A 20,507-nucleotide genomic window follows, 5' to 3' on the forward strand; every position below is an offset into this window, starting at 1 on the left:
CTCAACCTGTGTCCATTTGGGTTATTTTCAACCAGCTCTTATGGGAAGTGTGGAAACAACTATGCACTTACATCATGACCCTCACACATAGCCATATAGTGTTGTTGTGGGTTGGTATGCCTGTTTTGTTATTGAGAGATGAATAATGTTCACCTCTGAAGCGCTCTGGGGCTGGGTGACTCATCCAACGCCTTAGGGAGGTTTTCTGTGGGATCTGCGTGGTAGCATCAACAACAAACTGTCCATAGCAGAGGAAGCTGGTGGGAGGAGCTATAGGAGGATGGGCTCTTTGTAATGGCTGGAATGGAATTAATGGAAAGGTATCAAACCACATGTTTGACTCTTTTCCATTAATTTCATCCAACCATTACAGTGAACCCATCCTCCTATAGCTTCTGCCACCAGCCTCCACTAATACAGCCTATAGGTTAAGAAGAATATAAACTATATAGTCTATGATTAGGTTGAGACATTTTTCTTTATTTCCACCCTGTAGCCTAGATGCTGTAAAACAAAAAAGAAACATTCCGTTGGAAAATAGGGATCAAAGAAAGGTGTTTAGACACAGCAAGTACAACCCAAACATTTTTAATAACTGAACAGGCTACAACCGTTTTATTTCGTATGCATTCGTGAGTCTTCGTATGGGTTCGGAGAAGCCCAGGAGAGGGGGCTGAGTCCGAGCCGCACTGATAACTAGGTTGCATGTGACTAATCGAGTTTGCCAGTGAAGTAGGCTACAATTCATTCCTACGGAATGTTCACCTGAGAGAGCGAAAGCACTGCAAAATAACAGGTGAGTCTTCTTAGAAACGCATGTCACTGTTGCAATTGTTCACTAAATGAGTCATGTTATTTCCAATAAGTTACTTTAACATTTTTTGTGGATAAAATAACTTTAAGGAATTATCGTGTCTATCTACTGTAGCACAAACTTTGCTATGAGTTATTTATAGTTCAAACCCCTGTTTGTTTATGGGAAGGCTAGTTTGTGAAAACAACTTGATACACGTCCAATGTGATGAACTTTACACACGGATAGTAATTTTGAAGTGAGGTCGTTTCATTTTAGTTTGGACCAAATTTACACTAACCGTGATTCTCCATTACCTTTTAGACCGAATCGTTTTGAGAAATGTGGTGTCATTAGAAGCGAAGGACGATTGCACGGTAACCTGATTTAAAAACGGAAATTACAAATTCCCTGCTGAAGGAGCGTAGTTTACAAACGTAGTAAAGCCACTGGTGAAAACCCCACACATACAAAACGAAAAAAAGGAACATGGCAACGGGTGGATTTAAACCAAATGCACAGACAGACTTTCTGGAGGAATGGAAGGCTAAACGGGAGAAAATGAGGGCAAAAATGCTCGGGGACATCGCTGCGGCCACCGGCGCGTGCACTGGTGGTATTGCCCCTGCGTCCCTGGGGAGCCACAGCAACAAAAGTGAGATGCGCAATGCTACCTCGAGCACCGAACTTAACAACAACGGCAACCCGGACCGCGGGACATCATACCCCATGGCTCGCTCATCATCCTCCTCAGCATTGAAGAGACCTGACGATGACCCACACCCGACACCATCCGTCAGAGGAGCGGATACACCGGGGAGTAACCTGAAGAAGACACCGCAGCCGGAGAAAGTGCCCTGCACCCCACAAGAGTCCAGCCCGACTGCATGCAATGACCATGGCAGTGACAAGGAGAGCCCCTCACCCAGTAAAGGCAAAGAGAAGAAAAACAGTGGTCCAAGCGCCAGGAAGGGGAAAGGACAGATAGAGAAGAGAAAGCTGAGGGAGAAGCGCAGATCAACAGGTGTTGTCAGCATGCCATCCACCGAGGTGAGTCCAAGCTGTCTAACTTTCATTTGTTTACAAATCATCGCCTAGTTAATTAGCATGACGCATGGCGTTGGATGAGACTGTTTACACTCTGTACTGGCAACCTGTAGGCCTATGCAACAACAACAAAAAAGTTATGAAAAGACGGCATAAAAGTTCAACTTATCTGTCTCTTAGGGTGCGTCATTATCATTATGAAACGAACATTTCAATGTACCAAATGGGTTGGATATTTGTGGGGAAATAGTTTGATACAGAGTAGCTTAATGACCAATGAGAAGTTATCAAATGGGGTTCTAAAACATGAATTCTTCTGACCTTCAAAAGCCCACATAAACATGTCTGTTCTGGTGGAGTGTTTATGAAGACCTTCTGTCTAGCACAGACATGAAAAAAGTCTCCATGAGTATGCCGAAAATGTGCAGAGGGAGCAGTATCGTTGTTATTGCACTTAAATCATGTCACAGTCTGGCCGCGGGGACGTTGATGAAAGCTTGACCACTAAGAACTTCCACCATCAGGGGAATGATGTTTATACAGTGCCTTCAGAAAGTATTCGCATCCCTTGACTTTTCCCACATTTTGTTGTGTTATAGCCTGAATTTAAAATGGATTCAATTGAGATTTTGTGTCACTGGCCTACAAACATTTTTATGTTTTTAGAAATGTTTACAAATTCATAAAAAATGAAAAGCTGAATTGTCTTGAGTCTAAGTATTCAACCCTGTTGTTATGGCAAGCCTAAATAAGGCAAAAAATGTGCTTAACAAGTCACATATTAAGTTGCATGGACTGACTCTGTGTGCAATAATAGTGGTTAACATGATTTTCGAATGAGTACCTCATCTCTGTTCCCTGCACTTACAATTACATGTAAGGTCCCTCAATTCAGCTGTCAATTTCAAACACAGATTCAATCCAATTTCTCGTAATGAAGGGCACCTATTTGTAGATAGATTAAAAAAAGCAGCCATTGAATATCCCTTTGAGCATGGTGAAGTTATTAATTACAGTTTTGATAGTGTATCAATACTAGAGGTCGACTGATTATGATTTTTCAATGCCGATACCGATTATTGGAGGACCAAAAAAAGCTGATGCCAATTTGTGTGTATGTCTGTCTATATATATATATATATATTATACACATTTTGTAACGATGACAATTACAACAATACTGAATGAACACTTACAGTGGGGCAAAAAAGTATTTAGTCAGCCACCAATTGTGCAAGTTCTCCCACTTAAAAAGATGAGAGCCCTGTAATTTTCATCATAGGTACACTTCAACTATGACAGACAAAATGAGGGAAAAAAAATCCAGAAAATCACATTTGTAGGATTTTTTAAATGAATTTATTTGCAAATTATGCCATTGATGAACCCGGCTAGGATATCTCTGAGTGAGTCTTCTCCCATTCATCCATATCGTTGTATTACAATCACTATGAATCAGCCTGGCACCCTCACTCAACCTGTGTCCATTTGGGTTATTTTCAACCAGCTCTTATGGGAAGTGTGGAAACAACTATGCACTTTACATCATGACCCTCACACATAGCCATATAGTGTTGTTGTGGGTTGGTATGCCTGTTTTGTTATTGAGAGATGAATAATGTTCACCTCTGAAGTGCTCTGGGGCTTTTTTTATTTTGTTATTGACGAAAAAGTTATTTTCCACCATAATTTGCAAATAAATTCATTAAAAATCCTACAACGTGATTTTCTGGATTTATTTTCCCTCATTTTGTCTGTCATAGTTGAAGTGTACCTATGATGAAAATTACAGGCCTCTCATCTTTTTAAGTGGGAGAACTTGCACAATTGGTGGCTGACTAAATACTTTTTTTGCCCCACTGTATTTGAACTTAATATAAAGCATCAATAAAATCAATTTAGTCTCAAATAAATAATGAAACATCTTCAATTTGGTTTAAATAATGCAAAAATAAAGTGTTGAAAATAAAAGTGCCATGTCAAAAAGCTAATGTTTAAGTTCCTTGCTCAGAACATATGAAAGCTGGTGGTTCCTTTTAACATGAGTCTTCAATATTCCCAGGTAAGAAGTTTTAGGTAGTTATTATAGGACTATTTCTCTCTATACCATTTGTAATTTGATATACCTATGGATGTTCTAATAGGTACTTTAGTATTGCCAGCCTAATCTAGTGCAATGCTTGAAGCACAGCGAAGAGCTGCTGGCAAAATTGCTGTTTGAGTGAATGCATACGAGCCTGCTGCTGCCTACCACCGCTCAGTCAGACTGCTCTATCAAATCGTAGACTTAATTTTAATATAATAACACACAGAAATACGAGCCTTAGGTCATTAACATGGTCAAATCCGGAAACTGTCATTTCGAAAACAAAACGTTTATTCTTTCAGTGAAATATGGAACTGTTACGTATTTTATCTAACGGGCGGCATCCCTAAATCTAAATACTGCTGTTACATTGCACAACCTTCAATGTTATGTCATAATTATGTACAATTCTGGCAAATTAATTACGGTCTTTGTTAGGAAGAAATGGTCTTCACACAGTTCGCAACGAGCCAGGCGGCCCAAACTGCTGCATATACCCTGACTCTGCTTGCACAGAACGCAAAAGAAGTGACACAATTTCCCTAGTTAAAAGAAATTCATGTTAGCAGGCAATATTAACTAAATATGCAGGTTTAAAAATATATGCTTCTGTATTGATTTTAAGAAAGGCATTGATGTTTATGGTTAGGTGCAACGACAGTGCTTTTTTCGCGAATGCGTTTGTTAAATCACCCGTTTGGCATAGTAGGCTGTGATTCAATGATAAATTAACAGGCACCGCATCGGTGATATGCAACGCAGGACAAGCTAGATAACTACACATGGTTGATGATATTACTAGTTTACTTAGTGATTTATGTTAAGATAGTTTTTTATAAGATAAGTTTCATGCTAGCTAGCACCTTACCTTGGCTCCTTGCTGCACTCACATAACAGGTAGTCAGCCTGCCACGCAGTCTCCTCGTGGAGTGCAATGTAAAGGGCCATAATCGGTGTCCAAAAATGCAGATTACCGATTGTTATGAAAACTTGAAATTGTCTCTAATTAATTGGCCATTCTGATTAATCGGTTGACCTCTAATCAATACACCTAGTCATTACAAAGATACAGGCATCCTTCCTAACTCAGTTGCTGGAGAGGAAGGAAACCACTCAGGGATTTCACCATGAAGCCAATGGTGACTTTAAAACCATTAGAGTTTAATGGCTGTGATAGGAGAAAACTGATGATTGCTCAACAATGTTGTAGTTACTCCACAATACTAACTTAAATGGCAAAGTGAAAAGAAGGATGCCTGTACAGAATACAAATGTTACAAAACATGAATCCTGTTTGCAGTAAGGCACTAAAGTACAACGGCAAAAAAGTGGCAAAGAAATTAACTTTAATTCCTCAATACAAAGTGTTATGTTTGGTCCAAATCCAACTCAACATATCACTGAGTACCACTCTTCATATTTTCAAGTATGGTGGTGGCTGCATCATGTTATGAGTATGCTTGTCATCGGCAAGGACTCCAGAGTTTTATAGGATAAAAATAAACAGAATAGCGCTAAGCACAGGCAAAATCCTAGAGGAAAACCTGGTTCCGTCTGCTTTCCAACAGACACTGGGAGACAAGTTTACCTTTCAGCAGGACAATAACCTAAAACACAAGGACAAATATTCACTGGGGTTGCTTACCAAGATGACATTGAAAGTACCTGAGTGGCCTAGTTGCAGTTTTGACTTAAATCGACTTGAAAATCTATAGCGAGACTTGACAGAGTTTGAAGAATTAAAGAATATGTGCAAATATTGTACAATCCAGGTGTGCAAAGCTCTTGGAGACTTACCCGGAAAGACTCACAGCTGTAATCGAAGGTGAAGGTGATTTATAACAGGTTGATTCAGGGGTGAGCAAAAAATTTGATGTAATTCATTTTGCATGTAGGCTAAAACAACCAAATGTGGAACAGGTCAAGGGGTATGAATACTTTCTGAAGGCACTGTATAATGGGCATGTTTTATGATGTTGACACTGGCTCTGTGCCTTGAAGCCACAGATTGTAGTCTACATATTAGGGGTCTGGCTTTTCTGACAGCTGCCCAGACCCAGAGCATTTCACCTGTAGGTTGACCAGTGTCTGTTGGCTGGTGACAACCTGTTATTAGACTGTCGGCAGTGCCAGTCAAGGAGTTTGAGAGGCAGGTCAGAAGCCAAGCCGTAAAGCTAGGTTTCATCCCCACAGATCATGCCAAACTATGTGCTACCATGCCCCATGCAACAACATTGCCTGTGTTTATTGTGTTGCATCTTTCCCATGGTAAATCTATACCCTGACATGGCGATCACTGTATGATTTGGACCCTCTTCACACAAGGCCTCTGGTGTTATGAATTTTACTGAATAGGTATGCTGGAGCATAATCAGCCTGCATGTTCTGTGGGGCACAATAGCTGTTGAGGGGGTTTCAGAGCAATAGGGAACCCAATCGTGCCACTCTCCCTATGAATAGCTGATAATGGCTTCATGGTTAACCGAAGCAAACAATGGCTCTTCTGTGGCGTGTCAATCAGGACCACCTCCCCCATTCCAGGAAGGTGTCTTGTTTCAGCCTCCTTGTCCATGTCACCCTCTTTGACGGAGAATGGTATGTGTCTACTGGCTGTTGGGGACCTCTGACCCGCTTAACAAATGCTTACTGAACAACGGAATACTGCTTAAGTGATGTGTGTGTTTTGAAGATAACGCTATCTGAGTGAGTACTCACCTTCCCCGAGATACTTGCTCGCTCTCCTTTTCTTCCGCTCTTTAGGATGTGTGTGTTGTCAGTGATCCGTTTCCTGTTGGCCTCACGGTGGCTTAGGCCTAGTTGATGAGCCTCATTGTCTGGGGACATCCATGTTTTATGACCAGCAGTATGTTTATAAGGCTCTGCTTGGAGAGTTGCTTTCACTCAGGAGCGTGAACTTTGTTTCATGTGTTGGATCTCTTTGATAAAGGCTGCTGCTGTTGTGTCTGGAACACCCAGGGCTGTTCGTCAGTATGTGTGTGATAGGGCAGGCTACATATTGGTGCCAATTAGCACTGGGCCATTCCATGGTAATGGAAATGCTGAGACTCACATTTTAAAGTGAAAAATGTATACCAAAAAAAAAAAGCATTGATTTCAAAGTTGAACAAATCATACAACTCTATGCACGAGGACTACTTTTAACATTTTCCACAGGAAATTGAGCAAAAACACATTCACAGGAAGAACTGTGCAGATACAAAATTTGGTAACGGAATAAAACTGAGGGAGATTGTACCGTAATTCTGTTGGTAAAATTTGCATGTGCACAGTTTCCAGTAAATGTTTATTGTCTGTGTCAATTGTTCCAAGTAGTCATTGTGCATCGAGTTGTATGGTTTGTTAAACTTTGAAATCAGCAGTTTTTGTTTAGCATACATTTTAAAAATGAGTCTCAGCGTAATTCTGTTACTGTGGTGATGGGTAGCTTAGCGATTTAAGAGCGCTGGTCCAGGAACCAAAATGTGACTGGTTCAAATCTCAGAGCCGACTTGGTAAAAAAATCTCTCATTGGGCCGTTGAACAATGCACTCAACACTAATTCTGCTAAATGACTAAAATGTCAAACGTAAAAAGGATCGGGCCGCAGGGTATAGCCGAGGGGATTTCTCAGAGCTTCTTCCTGGTTGCTGTTGAATCACTTGTGTGTAGTTTATGCATATCTGTCATGAGCTAAGAGGAGTGTGTGTTCCCTGTACATAATCATGCTGATATCTTTCACTCCACAGACAAAGCCATGTGATTATAACATTTATTTTCCTATGAGAATCTGCTTCAACAAAGTGCCCATTGACAGTTGGCTTTGCCTCAATGTTTATGGCCCATTGGTAGATAAAGTCACAGCTCCAGCCTGATTGGTTGGATTGTCATTGTCATTTTGAGCTCAAACCGCAACAGTTTTGTTTAGGATCATATCTAGCTCTGGATATATGCACAACAGTCTCTCCAGGTGAGTGAGTTGAGTTTTATCTGCAGACAGACCGAAAAGTTATTTCAAAGCCTTCATGCTACAATTACACCATCGAAACATCTGTAAACGCTCTTGAGTGACATACCGTCATGTTGAAACACAGTTTCTCTTCAGCATCTCTTGCTATTGTTGTGCTTAAAGTAGCAGTGCTGTCAGTGAGGGATAAAGCAGAAAATCTTGAGTATATGATATGTTGTGAGTCAGAGTTTTGCCCTATAACTACATGAACTCCCCCCTTGACCTGTACTGAAGCCCTGGGGAATGTAACATGGATGTGATGAAGTGGCCTGGTTCTGGTTCATATTTTTTTGCTTTCAAAACAGTTTCTGGTCAAGCCAGTCTGACTCTCACAACCAGAAGCTGTGGCATTCAGACGTCAGATGTTTGGACACACCTACTCATTCAAGGGTTTTTCTTTATTTGTACTATTTTCTACGTTGCAGAATAATAGTGAAGACATCAAAACTATGAAATAACACATGGAATCATGTAGAAACCGAAAAAGTGTTAAACAAATCAAAATATCTGTGTGGTGGGGGTACAAGTTAGTTGAGGTAATTGGTACATGTAGGTGGGGGGTGAAGTGACTATGCATAGATAATAAACAGCGAGTAGCAGCAGTGTACAAAAGGGAAGGGGGGTGTCAATGTGAATTGTCCGGTGGCGATTTTATTAATTGTTCAGCAGTGTTATGGCTTGAGGGTAGAAGCTGTTGAGGAGCCTTTTGGTTAAATCAAATCACACATCCTAGTGCTGCTACACTCCTCTGCCCGTCCTCTGGGAGCTGTATACGTTTTTGCTCCACTACTGCCGTACCTTATGCTGGGGCTGTGGTGCTTTCTCTTATCCGTCTGTGTTCAGTTTCCACCTCTAAAGATACCTCTCTTCCTGCTGTAGTACGATCATAAGTTATTCTGTTCTAAAGGCCTTCCATGGACTGCAGTTCTGAATGGAGTTGTCATTCACGTCTTTGAAAGCAATGGCCAGGGAACGTTTTGAGTATCAGTACAATAGGGTGTTATTTAATTGTACGGTAATTAGGTCAAATGTAAAGCTTTCTATACGTCTGTTCTCAAGGAATGTAAGTGTGCCATTGGGTGGAGCCTGTTGTACTCGCTCCTAAAACCTTTCCCAAACAAGGTCACATCATCACTGGAAATACCATAGGGATTGGATCATGGGCTTGGATAAGCAAGGAATTATTTTGGCAGGGTTTTGGGTTGTTGGTGGAACAAAAGGAATTTGTGAAGTTATGTTCAACTCTAATCCAAAGTGTTTCTTTTATACCCAGGCTCCTTTGCCAGCTATGTGAGTTTACAAGAACATTTGACAGGTTGACTAATTAGCAGGAGTTGTTGACTTGTTTACGGGGATATCTTTCGCAAAATAAGTTAAGGGGGGTGGGACTAATAGAAAAGTTCCAATAGAGCTGTGTGGTGAAAGTTAGGGGAATTCCAAAGGAAGTTGTAGAGGAGGAAGAATGTGCAACTACTGTTCGCCTTGTTCCATGACATGGTTACCAGGTAGGCCCCTAATAAAGGGGGCACCCAATGGTCTCTCAGCACCTCATAAAACACCCTGCTCCCACTAATGGGCTGTGGCACAGGGTTTTGTGCATGTTTTTGGAACGTAAGCGACAGCTCTCATTAATGTGCCCTCTGACTAGGTGAGGCCCAGTGAATAGCCGTCCATTACCCTGTCAGGTTTAATCATATCACTTAAACAGACCAAGGGTATGTGAAAACTGGAGCCTTCACTCAGAATACATTAGTCCTGGCTGCTCCTCTAATGGCCCTCTGACTGACCTGGCCTCTGCTTACTCCCCACATCCTCTTTGCTTGTCACAGGTTAATGAGCTCACTTTCTGGCAACGAATCCAGTTTTAAACGTTTTGTGACAAAACATGATCACAGGAGTATTTTTTACAATGTATGAATTTCAGCAGGCCTGACAAGAAAATAGCCTGCCAAATTTGGACTCCTGTTCCTGAATGTGTAGGTCTTGTAGAGTGTTCTATTCTAACCCAGGCCATAGATTTCTCTGCTGTAATTGGGTCAGTGCTCTTTAGTTAAGAGGCTATAGGAGCTCCATGTGGTAGATTATTATTGTCCAAAAAAGAATGCTCCCCTGCGCTGCCCCTCTCTCCAAGAATGCAAACCTGATTGCCCAGGGTCAATGGGCATTGATGTCTTGAGCACATGTTCCCCCCCAGCCTTTAGCACAACAGAACCACACAGTCTTGGTCCCAATGGACAGTAATACGCCAGACCCTATGAATCTACCTTTTACAGAGACCCCTGTTTGCACATTTTGTTTGCGTGAGAAATGACATGCTCCTCTGTCACTGCTTGGATGACGCAGTGGCTGTCTGAGGGGCCAATCATTAACTCACAATCAAAACCAGGACGTTTCAGCGATATGGGAGACTTGTTGGTTACTTAAGGTGTTGTTGAGGTTAATGTCCGACTGTGTTGTGAAATGTGACTGAAGGATGGGTCAACTGTTCGAATAGTAAATCCTAGCGTGACTGATCTTCCCTCTTGGTGTGTGGTTGACCAATACTTTGAACTATTTGTTAGTACCAAATTGTTTGTGTCCAATTCCCTGTGAGGCACTTCAGGATTTACTCTAAGACCTAGAGTAAAATGCCAATGCTTTGGAATTGTGTCACGGAACATGGAAGCCTTCTCCTTTGAACTAAATGGGTATTTCTAAGTCGTTGTCTCCCCTCATAGAGGTTAACACCTTCATGATCCAGTAGCAGATGTGGAGACAGTGATTTCCTTTCATCTGTCATATGTTTAGGCTTAAGTTTTCCTTTTTCCATACCTGTTCCCTCCAATACCAGCCATCACGCTAACAGTATTAACATGAACTGTTGCATGTTATTGTAAGTGAAATGTCCTGCCCCTGAAATCTGATAATAGCTTATGGTTTCACACGGATACATGGGGTAGTGGTTTTCATGCCTCCCCTTTGGAAACTGCCACTTAGCTCCCCCACTGTGTTCTTGAGGAAGCTTGGCTGCCACATTCAACTACTGCATGCAGAGATCCCATAGAGAGATTCAGTGGATTGGGATTTGCCTGCTGATCACAGCTACTGTCAATCAGCAAGCTGGTGTGTGTGTGTTCCTGCATAAATGTAACTTGTTTGTTGGACATTCCTGTGTGCTTGGCAGCAGTGGGGGATTTGTGAGTCAGCTGTAATCAGGCCACTGCATGATTAGGCATTCAGGAGAACTGTATGTTTGGATTCATTACAGTAGAACAGAATAGTATGCAGCTGCTACCTCTGTTTCTTTCTCTCCTCTTTCTATGGGCACGGAAAGAGTTGTTTTGGAGTGTTATTCTTCGTAAAACCCTTCGCTTCATTTTTATGGATGAGCTCTTCTAGATGATATGTCCACATACAGTGTCTCTAAAAGAGTTCCAGAATGTTATGTTGGTACTGCACACACAGCTAGAGAGATCCAGCACCACCACAGGCCAATGGGTTCTCTCTCCTCCCATTATGGCACCATGGTTCCCTGTCAGACTCAGACTTTGTCCCCTGATAAGCGTCGGCAGAAGTAGGCTATGGTATCAGACACGGCAGCATAACAATCTAGCTAACCAAGGTGATGAATAATAAACATGCAAGTCGTATGTCTGGGCTCCTTTCATTCTGCTTCACTGCGTGGATAAGGGGGAGAGAGTCTTCTGGGTGTCATAGCAGCACCTAGCTGAGTGTAGGAATACGGTTGGTTGGTGATCTACAGGTGGAGGCGGTCAGGAGTGTTTGACATTCCACTGTGTGCTGCTGGGAAGACTGTGGGGGATGGGGGTCTTAAGCCTAGCTCTCAGTCTTTAAAAACACATTCACTTTACATGCATACCTGAGGAGGCTTAAGTTGATTTGTTGGAAGCTGGCGAAATGGGAGGGATTCATAATGCTTTGAAGAAATTGAATATTCTAACTGTTGACGTGTATGTTGTTAGTGTGGCTCATCTTGTTGATTTATGGAAAATACAGCCAGGCAGGCTCACATCAAAAGAGGAACCAAATGGAAAAAGTGGTTCAGGAAAACAGCTTGAGAATGTAGCTGATAAACACTCTAAATCAAATTAAAATGTGTGTTCAAAGTGCCTGTGGATATAAAGCCTTGATCTTTAAGTTGTTGAACCAAACAAATATGAATGAATGTGTTGTAGAGGATTAAAGTAACCACATGCCATCCTACCCCTGGCTTTAAAGCTAGAACCTCATTCTGTGTGTTTGTGTGAGTGTGTCCTTCCCCTACTGATCCTGTTGTGGGTAGAAAGAGGGTCAACTTGGCTGTGTTGAACTATGATGCATTACTGGAACGCATCCCACAATGTCCACAACAGACCAGCGATTGGCTGCTACTGGCAGCATACCTACCTTCCGCCAACCCATGTGACCCACGTATGCGTTCCCAGGGGGCCTAGATGGGCTTCCAACCAACACCCCAACCTCACATCTATCCTCGCTTCCAGCAGGCCTCTGGGGCACTGGAATGCTGTCCAAATCCCAGTTTTTATTTTTGTGCTGGAAGCCTTAAAGACTCCGCTATGTGAATCATGCCAGCCATGTGCTCGGGTCCGGAGAAAAGCTTGGTTTCCTCCCCGAGGCTGCTAAGAGGCACAAGGTGCACAAGGCCCAAAGACAACAGAGACACGGAGCAGAACAACATGATTAGTAGTCACGCCATTGTTCCAGACCATTTGCTCCTGCTTACACCCCTCAGTGCCATCCCGTCTTAGAGAACGTTTGTGCGTTCTGTAACGCCCACGGTGACGATTAACCCAGCCAAAGGTTCAATTCTTCTGCTATCAGAAGAGATTGCTTGGTATTGTAGGTGACACATGGCCTGGCATGAAAAGTAGACACGGTGCTCTTTAATCACATTGGCAGATGCATCAACAAACCCTGTGTCAGTGTTCCCAACCCAGAGCTGAGGAATCTTGACAATATGGATACGCCCTGTCAATAGGCATACTTTCCTCATCACACGTCCTATCATAACAGAGTGTCCACGTAGCTACAGTATCTAGGGTCATTCTGTTTACTCAAGGCTGGTTTATTACACCCCATTGCATGTGTCTTGGCATTTTACAAGCTGTCAAGTGTATGGGTGGTGAGCCTCTCGTTATCTTTGATAATCATAGCCGTTATGAAGAGGTGTTGGCATGCATGGTATCTTTCCTCAAAGTGAAAGCTCGGCGAGGAGCCGTTGTCCAAGACCACAGTGACCTGCCCACCATTGCAGTTTAAACTAAACAAAGTAGCACTTCTTTGGCCTCCCCAAACATATTTGAAATGTATTTTCACTGTAGGGGATTTCCATCAAAGGATGAATGAGCTCCAACATGTTAAGTTCATCGAAGCATATCAAATTGGGTGCCAAGTGAATAAAGGCACAACCATTTTCCATCTTAAAAATTAGACATAAGTAAAGGCTTTAATTTATGGGTAAACAGATGGAAAAGGGGTCTTAGAAACCAGAAAAAGTCTTAAACGGTATGAGAAATGCATCAAAACGCAATGTTGACGTAAAGACTCCTTTCAAATAATATCAACACTTTATATTTGTTTTTTGTATTTGTTTTAAATTCAGCTTCTGTAAATTAAGAAATATTGCCTTGTAATTCCATTGCCAAAAACATCTAAGATATTTTCTAATTTCTCTCCATGAGAAACGGAGTATAATGAAAGTTCATAGAAGTAACAACTAATGGTAGACCTACCAATTTAGTTAGTGATTTGACTTTTATCATTTAAGTGATTAAAACTCCTAATTCCATTAGAAAATTGTTAGTTTTCAGTTGTTAGCATTACCAAACTAATTGCAAAGACTGGCAAATCCAGCTCAAAAAGTTATACAAGCTTGGCTAGTAGCTACCGAATGTCATTTTTGGTGAATGTAGACCATTTACAAGCGAGAGAAATTCCGCACATGTACAATGTTGTGATGCATGTTTTTCTGAAGGAAGAGCAGCATGTGTACACAGAAGAACGGAGCAGAAAAAAAACACTAGTGGGAAGCACAGCGGGGGAAAAACTCATTCCGACCTCTTTGAATTCTGGCAGAAGTGAATTGCATACAAGTATAACTTCTTCACCTCATGTGCACCGCACAACAGAGACTTGCCGATAGATATAAAACGCTATGGACTCACCAGATCACGCCTTCTCCCGTTGTGCAATTTACAAACATACACGTGACTGGCTCAACTGGTCTGGGGAACTACGGTAAGCTTCATAATATAAACTAATGTGACGGGTGAAATGAAGAAAGCAATCTGATTTCTCCTAACGTATTGCAGTTGACTGCAAGTATTAACTTAAAAAGTAACTACAAATATTCACATTTTATTGAAAAACGTCAAATAAATTGACGGTATAGAGAACATCCTGTGTCTTTTTCCAAATTCCCCAGTATATGGTATACCACCCAAGCCTAGTACAGATCAGGGACCCATTATGTAATTCTATTACCGGGTGTAAATCTACTTCACTTACAGTAGGTCAATAACCTAAACAATTGTTTTGAAACTGAAGGTGGGATGTCATAGCTGGTCACCGCATTGTTTCTGCAGACATCTTTGAATCTTAATTCAGGGCAGATATTTAAGTTTTTGGAAAACGTGCTTGCATAAAAACCTGAGGGAGATTTTACCCTAATTCCATTGCAAAAATGTGCATCTACACAGTTCTTCCACTACATTTTTTTGTGTACAATTTTCAGAGGAAGTAGTCCTTGTGTATAGTTTTATGGTTTGTTAAACTTTGAAATCAATGTTTTTTTTGCATACATTTTAAAGTTAAAAAAACTGAGTCAAAGTGTAATTATGTTACTGTTGAATTGCCCAGTAGCAAGCAATTCCACAGTGACAAAGGGTTATATTAAACAGCAATGTAATTCCAAACAGACACAGCATATACATGTAATTTCCTCCCTGTTTGTCTCTAGGAGTCTGTTACACCTCAAATGTAGATCTGCTCGCTTACATTGTAAAACTGTCCAGTGGTCAGATCAGTGCAATGAAGTCTGTTACTGCTCTGTCCCCGCCAGCACTTCTCTTGTTAGACTTTCTCCTTCTGCATACTGATAAGTATCAGTTTGGAACAGTTTTTTTCCTCTTCTCTTTCAAAAGTACACTGTTGCGTAATTAATGCAGGCTTAATTGGTTTGCCAGTTTGCATCACCCCCTCATCTAAAACCCTGCACAAAAGTTTAAATTGAAGAGCAAGAGTCTCTGAGAGATGGCAAATGCCTCCCTTTAATCTCCTGGGTGATGACTGCACTTTCAGAGAGAATAAACCAAATGGTAATTTTCAGCAGGCTTGCCCTGCACGATTTTGCCTCCGCTCCTCTGTGGGTATGAACCTTTTGTCTGTGGAGCCCAGCGGCCTCTTAAAAGATGCACAGCCAATGAAACTCTCCACTCTGGTGTGACTGATGGGATTCTCATCCCCAAAACGCCCTCATTGATTGTGGATGCCTGGTCTGGGATTCCGCCCGTCCCCTTTTATGCTCCCTTTTTCCATTTCTTATTCTTCTTCTCTTTTATGCTCGACTAGCTGCTTGAGTCCTCGCATGGTATTTATTTATTTATGTTAGGCCCGTTCCACTTTTTTGCATTCTTTCCTTTCTTTCTCTGGACTGGGGACTAGAGGTCACTCCTCTCTGGCTTATTTTGTGAAACTGCTTATTTGCATGGCAGTCCTCTAGTCTACCCAGACCGTGTTTGTTTGTGTCCGCTGTCCAGAGAGTTGGAGATGCACCGCTCCTCCTTTTGTGTGTCCCGGGCTCATGAGTAAACATGAGGTGTGGTTCTCGTTCTTTCTTTCGCTCTCTCGCGCCGTCTTTCGCTCCGTCCCCCTCCCCCATCTTTCCTTTTCCCCTGTGGGCCAGCGGTGAAAGCTAGATGGCTGGATCCTTCTCCAGCAAGATGAAGGGGCTGGTGTTGCCTGCTCCGTCTGTCCACAGCGCTGGATTTATCTTTCCCAGCCTCTAAGTTCACACAATCCAAGTGCAAATAGTCCATGGACCAGCATTATTTAGAGAGGGAGAATGGGACAGAGAGGACAGAGTGCCTCCAGTCAACACTCCTTCTGATGTGAATGATACAAATGCAAACAGCATGCTTCTGGGTATATGGAATTTAACTTTCAAAGGAATGCACAGGAAGAAAGTCAACCAAATTCATGCAGTGAAATGCTCGAAGGCATTTGCCAATTTAAAGTATTAATATCAGACAGATGTTTCATGACAACACTCCCCCGTTGGTTATAATAATGATATTTAAATTGAACACTTCTTTTAGTTATTTATCTACCTAACTTAGTTATATGCTTGTCGTTTAATGTAGGGAACGTCAGGGAATTGTGCCAAAGCAGTATAACATAGTAGTGAATCATGGTTTTCTGTTTCTGATTCTCTCTTAAAATGTGTTAACAACTTGACAGTGGGTTATAGTGGTCAGGAGGATATTCTCTCACAGAATAACTCACTTAGCCTTCATTCTGTGAATGTTCTCCCAGTATTCCCAGTAAGTATAATTCAGATACCACCAGGAGAACGATCTTCACGAGGGGCTCTCCCGAAAGAGCTGATTCCAATATTTTACGAGGACATTTCCAGAAATGGACTTTAACTGCAACAGCAGCTTTTTGATGTGGTTAGCACAGCACGTGAAATTGAATTTCCTGTTTCCTGAGCTTCGCCGTTAGCCCCCCACGCTAACACAGCAGCCTTGGTAGGAAAAGCTATTTGCTCTGTGAACAGCCATTTAAAATCACTCTTTACAGTTCAGCTCTTGTACTGATGCCATGTCTCATGTTCTGTGTCATATCTGCACATCTATAGTTCTCAGGTGAAAAGGGGAATAGGGAAATGCTGTTTTTTTCCCTGATCAAACATGGACTTAACCTTTCCCACAATTCCCAGTGATCCCAATGTCTCCTCCTTGGAACCCAGACAGTGCTCTCTATGACTCATGGTCTACTCTAGTCTGCCAATGACCTAACACAATGGCCACTGTACACAAAGCCCCCTTTCTCATAGGAATGCAAAACATGCCTTAACCGTTTCCGACATAGAATATTGGGAGATTGTGTTACTCGTTAGGCATGCATGCAAGGTGCGCTTTATTTTGCCTGAATGTTACTCCCAAAACCACGTATTGTCCTGAGCACAATGGTAAAACCACAGTAGGGGTAGTTTCTTAATCATTAAAACATATTGACTTTGAGGTGTCTTTTATCAGAGTAACTTAGCACTTTCCCCCAAATTCTCAAAATGAGGTTGTCACCACCATCAATCCACAGTAGGTGTTCTCTAACATAATACCTAATTATTAGTATTATTGTTGGGCAAGTTTTAGTTTCCTGGAACACGTAGTGTTGACAGGTGAGTGAGGGTTTTCTGAATTTTCTCTTCGCTGCAAAAAATCAGGGGGAGGAATGTAAAGTATATGTCACATTAGACACTTCAGACAGATTGTGGGGGAGATAGCAGGCACAAAGCCTTGCAGCAGTCACATGCAGACTGTCAGGTTTTTCCTCATGTTCCCAACAGTCCCTCGCTCTCCTTTCTTCTTTGCTTCTCTCTCTCTTGCTATCTCTCTCTATCTCTCTCTCAATTCAATTCAATTCAAATAACATTCTAGTTCTCTTTTGTTAATTCTTTCCGATGTGTCAAGTAAATATATTTTTGTTTTCTCATGATTTGGTTGGGTCTAATTGTGTCGCTGTTCTGGGGCTCTCTGTTTCTTTGTGAATAGAGCCTCAGGTCCAGCTTGCTTAGGGGACTCTTCTCCAGGTTTATCTCTCTGTAGGTGATGGCTTTGTTTTTGGAAGGTTTGGGAATCGCTTCCTTTTAGGTGGTTGTAGAATTTAACGGCTCTTTTCTGGATTGTGATCATTAGCGGGTATCGGCCTAATTCTGCTCTACATTACATTATTATTATTATTTTACATTATACACAGGATATTTTTGCATAATTCTGTATGCAGGGTCTCAGTTTGGTGTTTCTTATTTTGTGAATTCTTGGTTGGTGAGCAGACCCCAGACCTCACAACCATAAAGGTCAATGGGTTCGATAACTGATTCAAGTATTTTTAGCCATACCCTAATTGGTATGTCAAATGTTATGTTCCTTTCGGTGGGATAGTAGGCCCTTCTTGCCTTGTCTCTCAGCTCATTCACAGCTTTGTGGAAGTTCTTTGTGCTCTAGGGCTGCGGTGTCTAGAATTTGTATTTGCTGGCTTAAAGTTGCACCTCTGTCTCACCCAACAGCCCTGGGGAAAAGTGTTTTTTTTGCCCATTTTAACCGCACATTTGTTGTTTGTGTACATGGATTTTATAATGTCGTATGTTTTTCCCCCAACACCATTTTCCATTAATTTGTACAGCAGACCCTCATGCCAAATTGAGTCAAAGGCTTCTTTTGAAATCAACAAACCATGAGAAGACTTTGCCTTTGTTTTGGTTTGTATGTTTGTCAATTAGGGTGTGCAGGGTGAACACTTGGTCTGTCGTGCGTAAAGAGACAAATTGACATTTGCTCACTACATTGTTTTCATTGAGGAAATGTACGAGACTACTGTTAATGATAATGCAGAGGATTTTCCCAAGGTTGCTGTTGATGCATATCCCACAGTAGTTATTGGTCAAATTTGTCTCCACTTTTATGGATTGGGGTGATCTCAGTCGCTCGCTCTTAATCTACTTTGGAGAAGCGGAGGCAGTCGTTTTACGGCAGATTACTAACTGTTGAGTTATAGGGACACTTTTAAAATGTCTGGAGGTGATGATGCTTCTTTGTTGTCACATGCCTGTAGTTTGGAGGCAGTTTGTTTCCTGTCACACTCTCTCTCTCCCTCTCTGTGGAGGGTTAATATCTCTGGGAAAGTACAGACCTCAGTGTTCTGAACCTTTTATCTTTCACTTTGCTTCCTCTCTCCATTGGATGAATTATTGCAGTGAGATCCAGCATGCTGTCACATGCAGAGAGAGGGAGAGATGGAGAGATGGAGGGCGAGGTTCTGCAATGGCGTGTAAGGATATAACTCCTCCTTTGCACAGTGTCTGCCACCACTTAAACAAAAACTGAGAGAGTTCCAGTATAAACATCAGTGCTTTAGGTTAAAATGATTATTGGTTGAAGATCAATTGGTCATGGAGGTTTGTTATTTAATGATTTTGTGAACAGTGTATTATATAACCCTATCACAGTGTAGATATCAGATATGGTATAGCCATTACAATAATATAACTATGGGGAGGCCCGTTAGATCAATCATCCAAATACGTTGTACTGCTACGCCAATCATTAACATTGTTTTAGATCAGGGTGAATTCACACCGTCACCATCATCGGCGTAGATATAAAAGGATACAATAGGAAAAGCAGGGGTAGTTGCCTAAATCGGTGCTTGCATGACCATCACTAACACTAAGGCACCTGCTTTAAACCTGTTGGCTTCTGCTGTCCTTATCAGGTAATTAGATCTATATTGTGGAGACACACGGTTGCCAGAGTCCCATTTAATCAGATGAACATGTTATCAGGGAAACCAACTGGAAACATGTGAAACACTGCCTCCTCCCTCTCCGGTCTTTTTCCCTCCCTCTCACCCCAGAGTGGCGCTTTGAAGCAGGCAAACGGATCGCTTTGGTTCTAAAATATTCAAGGAACTGCTATCAGCTAGCTGTGATAAATGATGTGGTGCTGTGACTTGATATCTCCCCGTAATCTCGCTCTGGAGGCCTTCCCTTTTGTGTTTTGTCTATTTTTAGATGGAGTCAAAATCGTGCATGCCTTAGATGTATGCCTCCAAGTGGTGTTTGAGATTTAGCTCAACTTGAGGTTTTTCCTCAAAAAAAGGTTTTTCCTCAAGTTTTTTTTTCATTGTCTGGTTTATGCAGGCATGCATACGCATTCTGCCTTATGATTGTTTTGTGAACTCCTCATTAGTTGAACGTGGCTGCTTGCATGTCTGCAAGGCTCTGAAATCCTCACTATCCCTCTCACTCTCTTTCTCTCGCTCACTCTCACTCTCTCTCACTGCCTCTCTCCTTCTCCACACATCTCCCCTGATTCATTCTTGGAGACTGTTACCCAATGCATGCTTGACCTGTTGGTCTACTTCCAGGGAAATCCATCATCTGCACCCCAAACTCTCTCTCTTGCTCTCTCTCACTTCCTCTCTGCCCCCCCCACATGCTGAACTCTCTTCTGCCGCCCCTCCCTCTGTGCCAGATAAGAAGTGATGGGGTTTGAGGTCATAGACACGGTAATGGCGGTGGCCATCTTGGTCTGTCTTCAGCTCCAGAGAGCAAGGGATGGAGGAGGTTAATTTGCCCAGACAGTACCATTCCCAGATCTTTGGGGGGGGAGCAGGGAGCCATTTCTTTATCATGAATAACAAACGTCATGCTGGGCTGCGCTCTTGGCCATTTACACTGACTGTTTGTCTCTGTCTGTCCACGTTGGACCCTCCGGCTCCCTTGAAAACCACACCGGGTCCATTGCACATTTCTGGGGTGATCCTCTCTGAAAGGTGAGGCTTAAGCAGAGGGA

General features: G+C 42.1%; 1 protein-coding gene across 2 annotated transcripts in view; it reads left to right on the forward strand.

Annotated features, from left to right (window-relative positions):
- Nucleotides 1-654: 654 nt before the first annotated feature.
- Nucleotides 655-20,507, forward strand: part of LOC112217038 (PRKC, apoptosis, WT1, regulator) — a 90,240-nt gene continuing 70,387 nt past the window's right edge. For both annotated transcript variants that reach the window (XM_024377271.2, XM_024377272.2), the window contains exons 1-2: nt 655-796; nt 1,118-1,843. In XM_024377271.2, coding sequence (XP_024233039.2) covers nt 1,283-1,843 — 561 coding nt within the window. In that variant the 5' untranslated portion in view covers nt 655-796; nt 1,118-1,282. The remainder of the gene's footprint in view (nt 797-1,117; nt 1,844-20,507) is intronic.

This window comes from Oncorhynchus tshawytscha, linkage group LG17 (genome assembly GCF_018296145.1).
Source record: "Oncorhynchus tshawytscha isolate Ot180627B linkage group LG17, Otsh_v2.0, whole genome shotgun sequence".
Classification (NCBI taxonomy): Eukaryota; Metazoa; Chordata; class Actinopteri; order Salmoniformes; family Salmonidae; genus Oncorhynchus; species Oncorhynchus tshawytscha.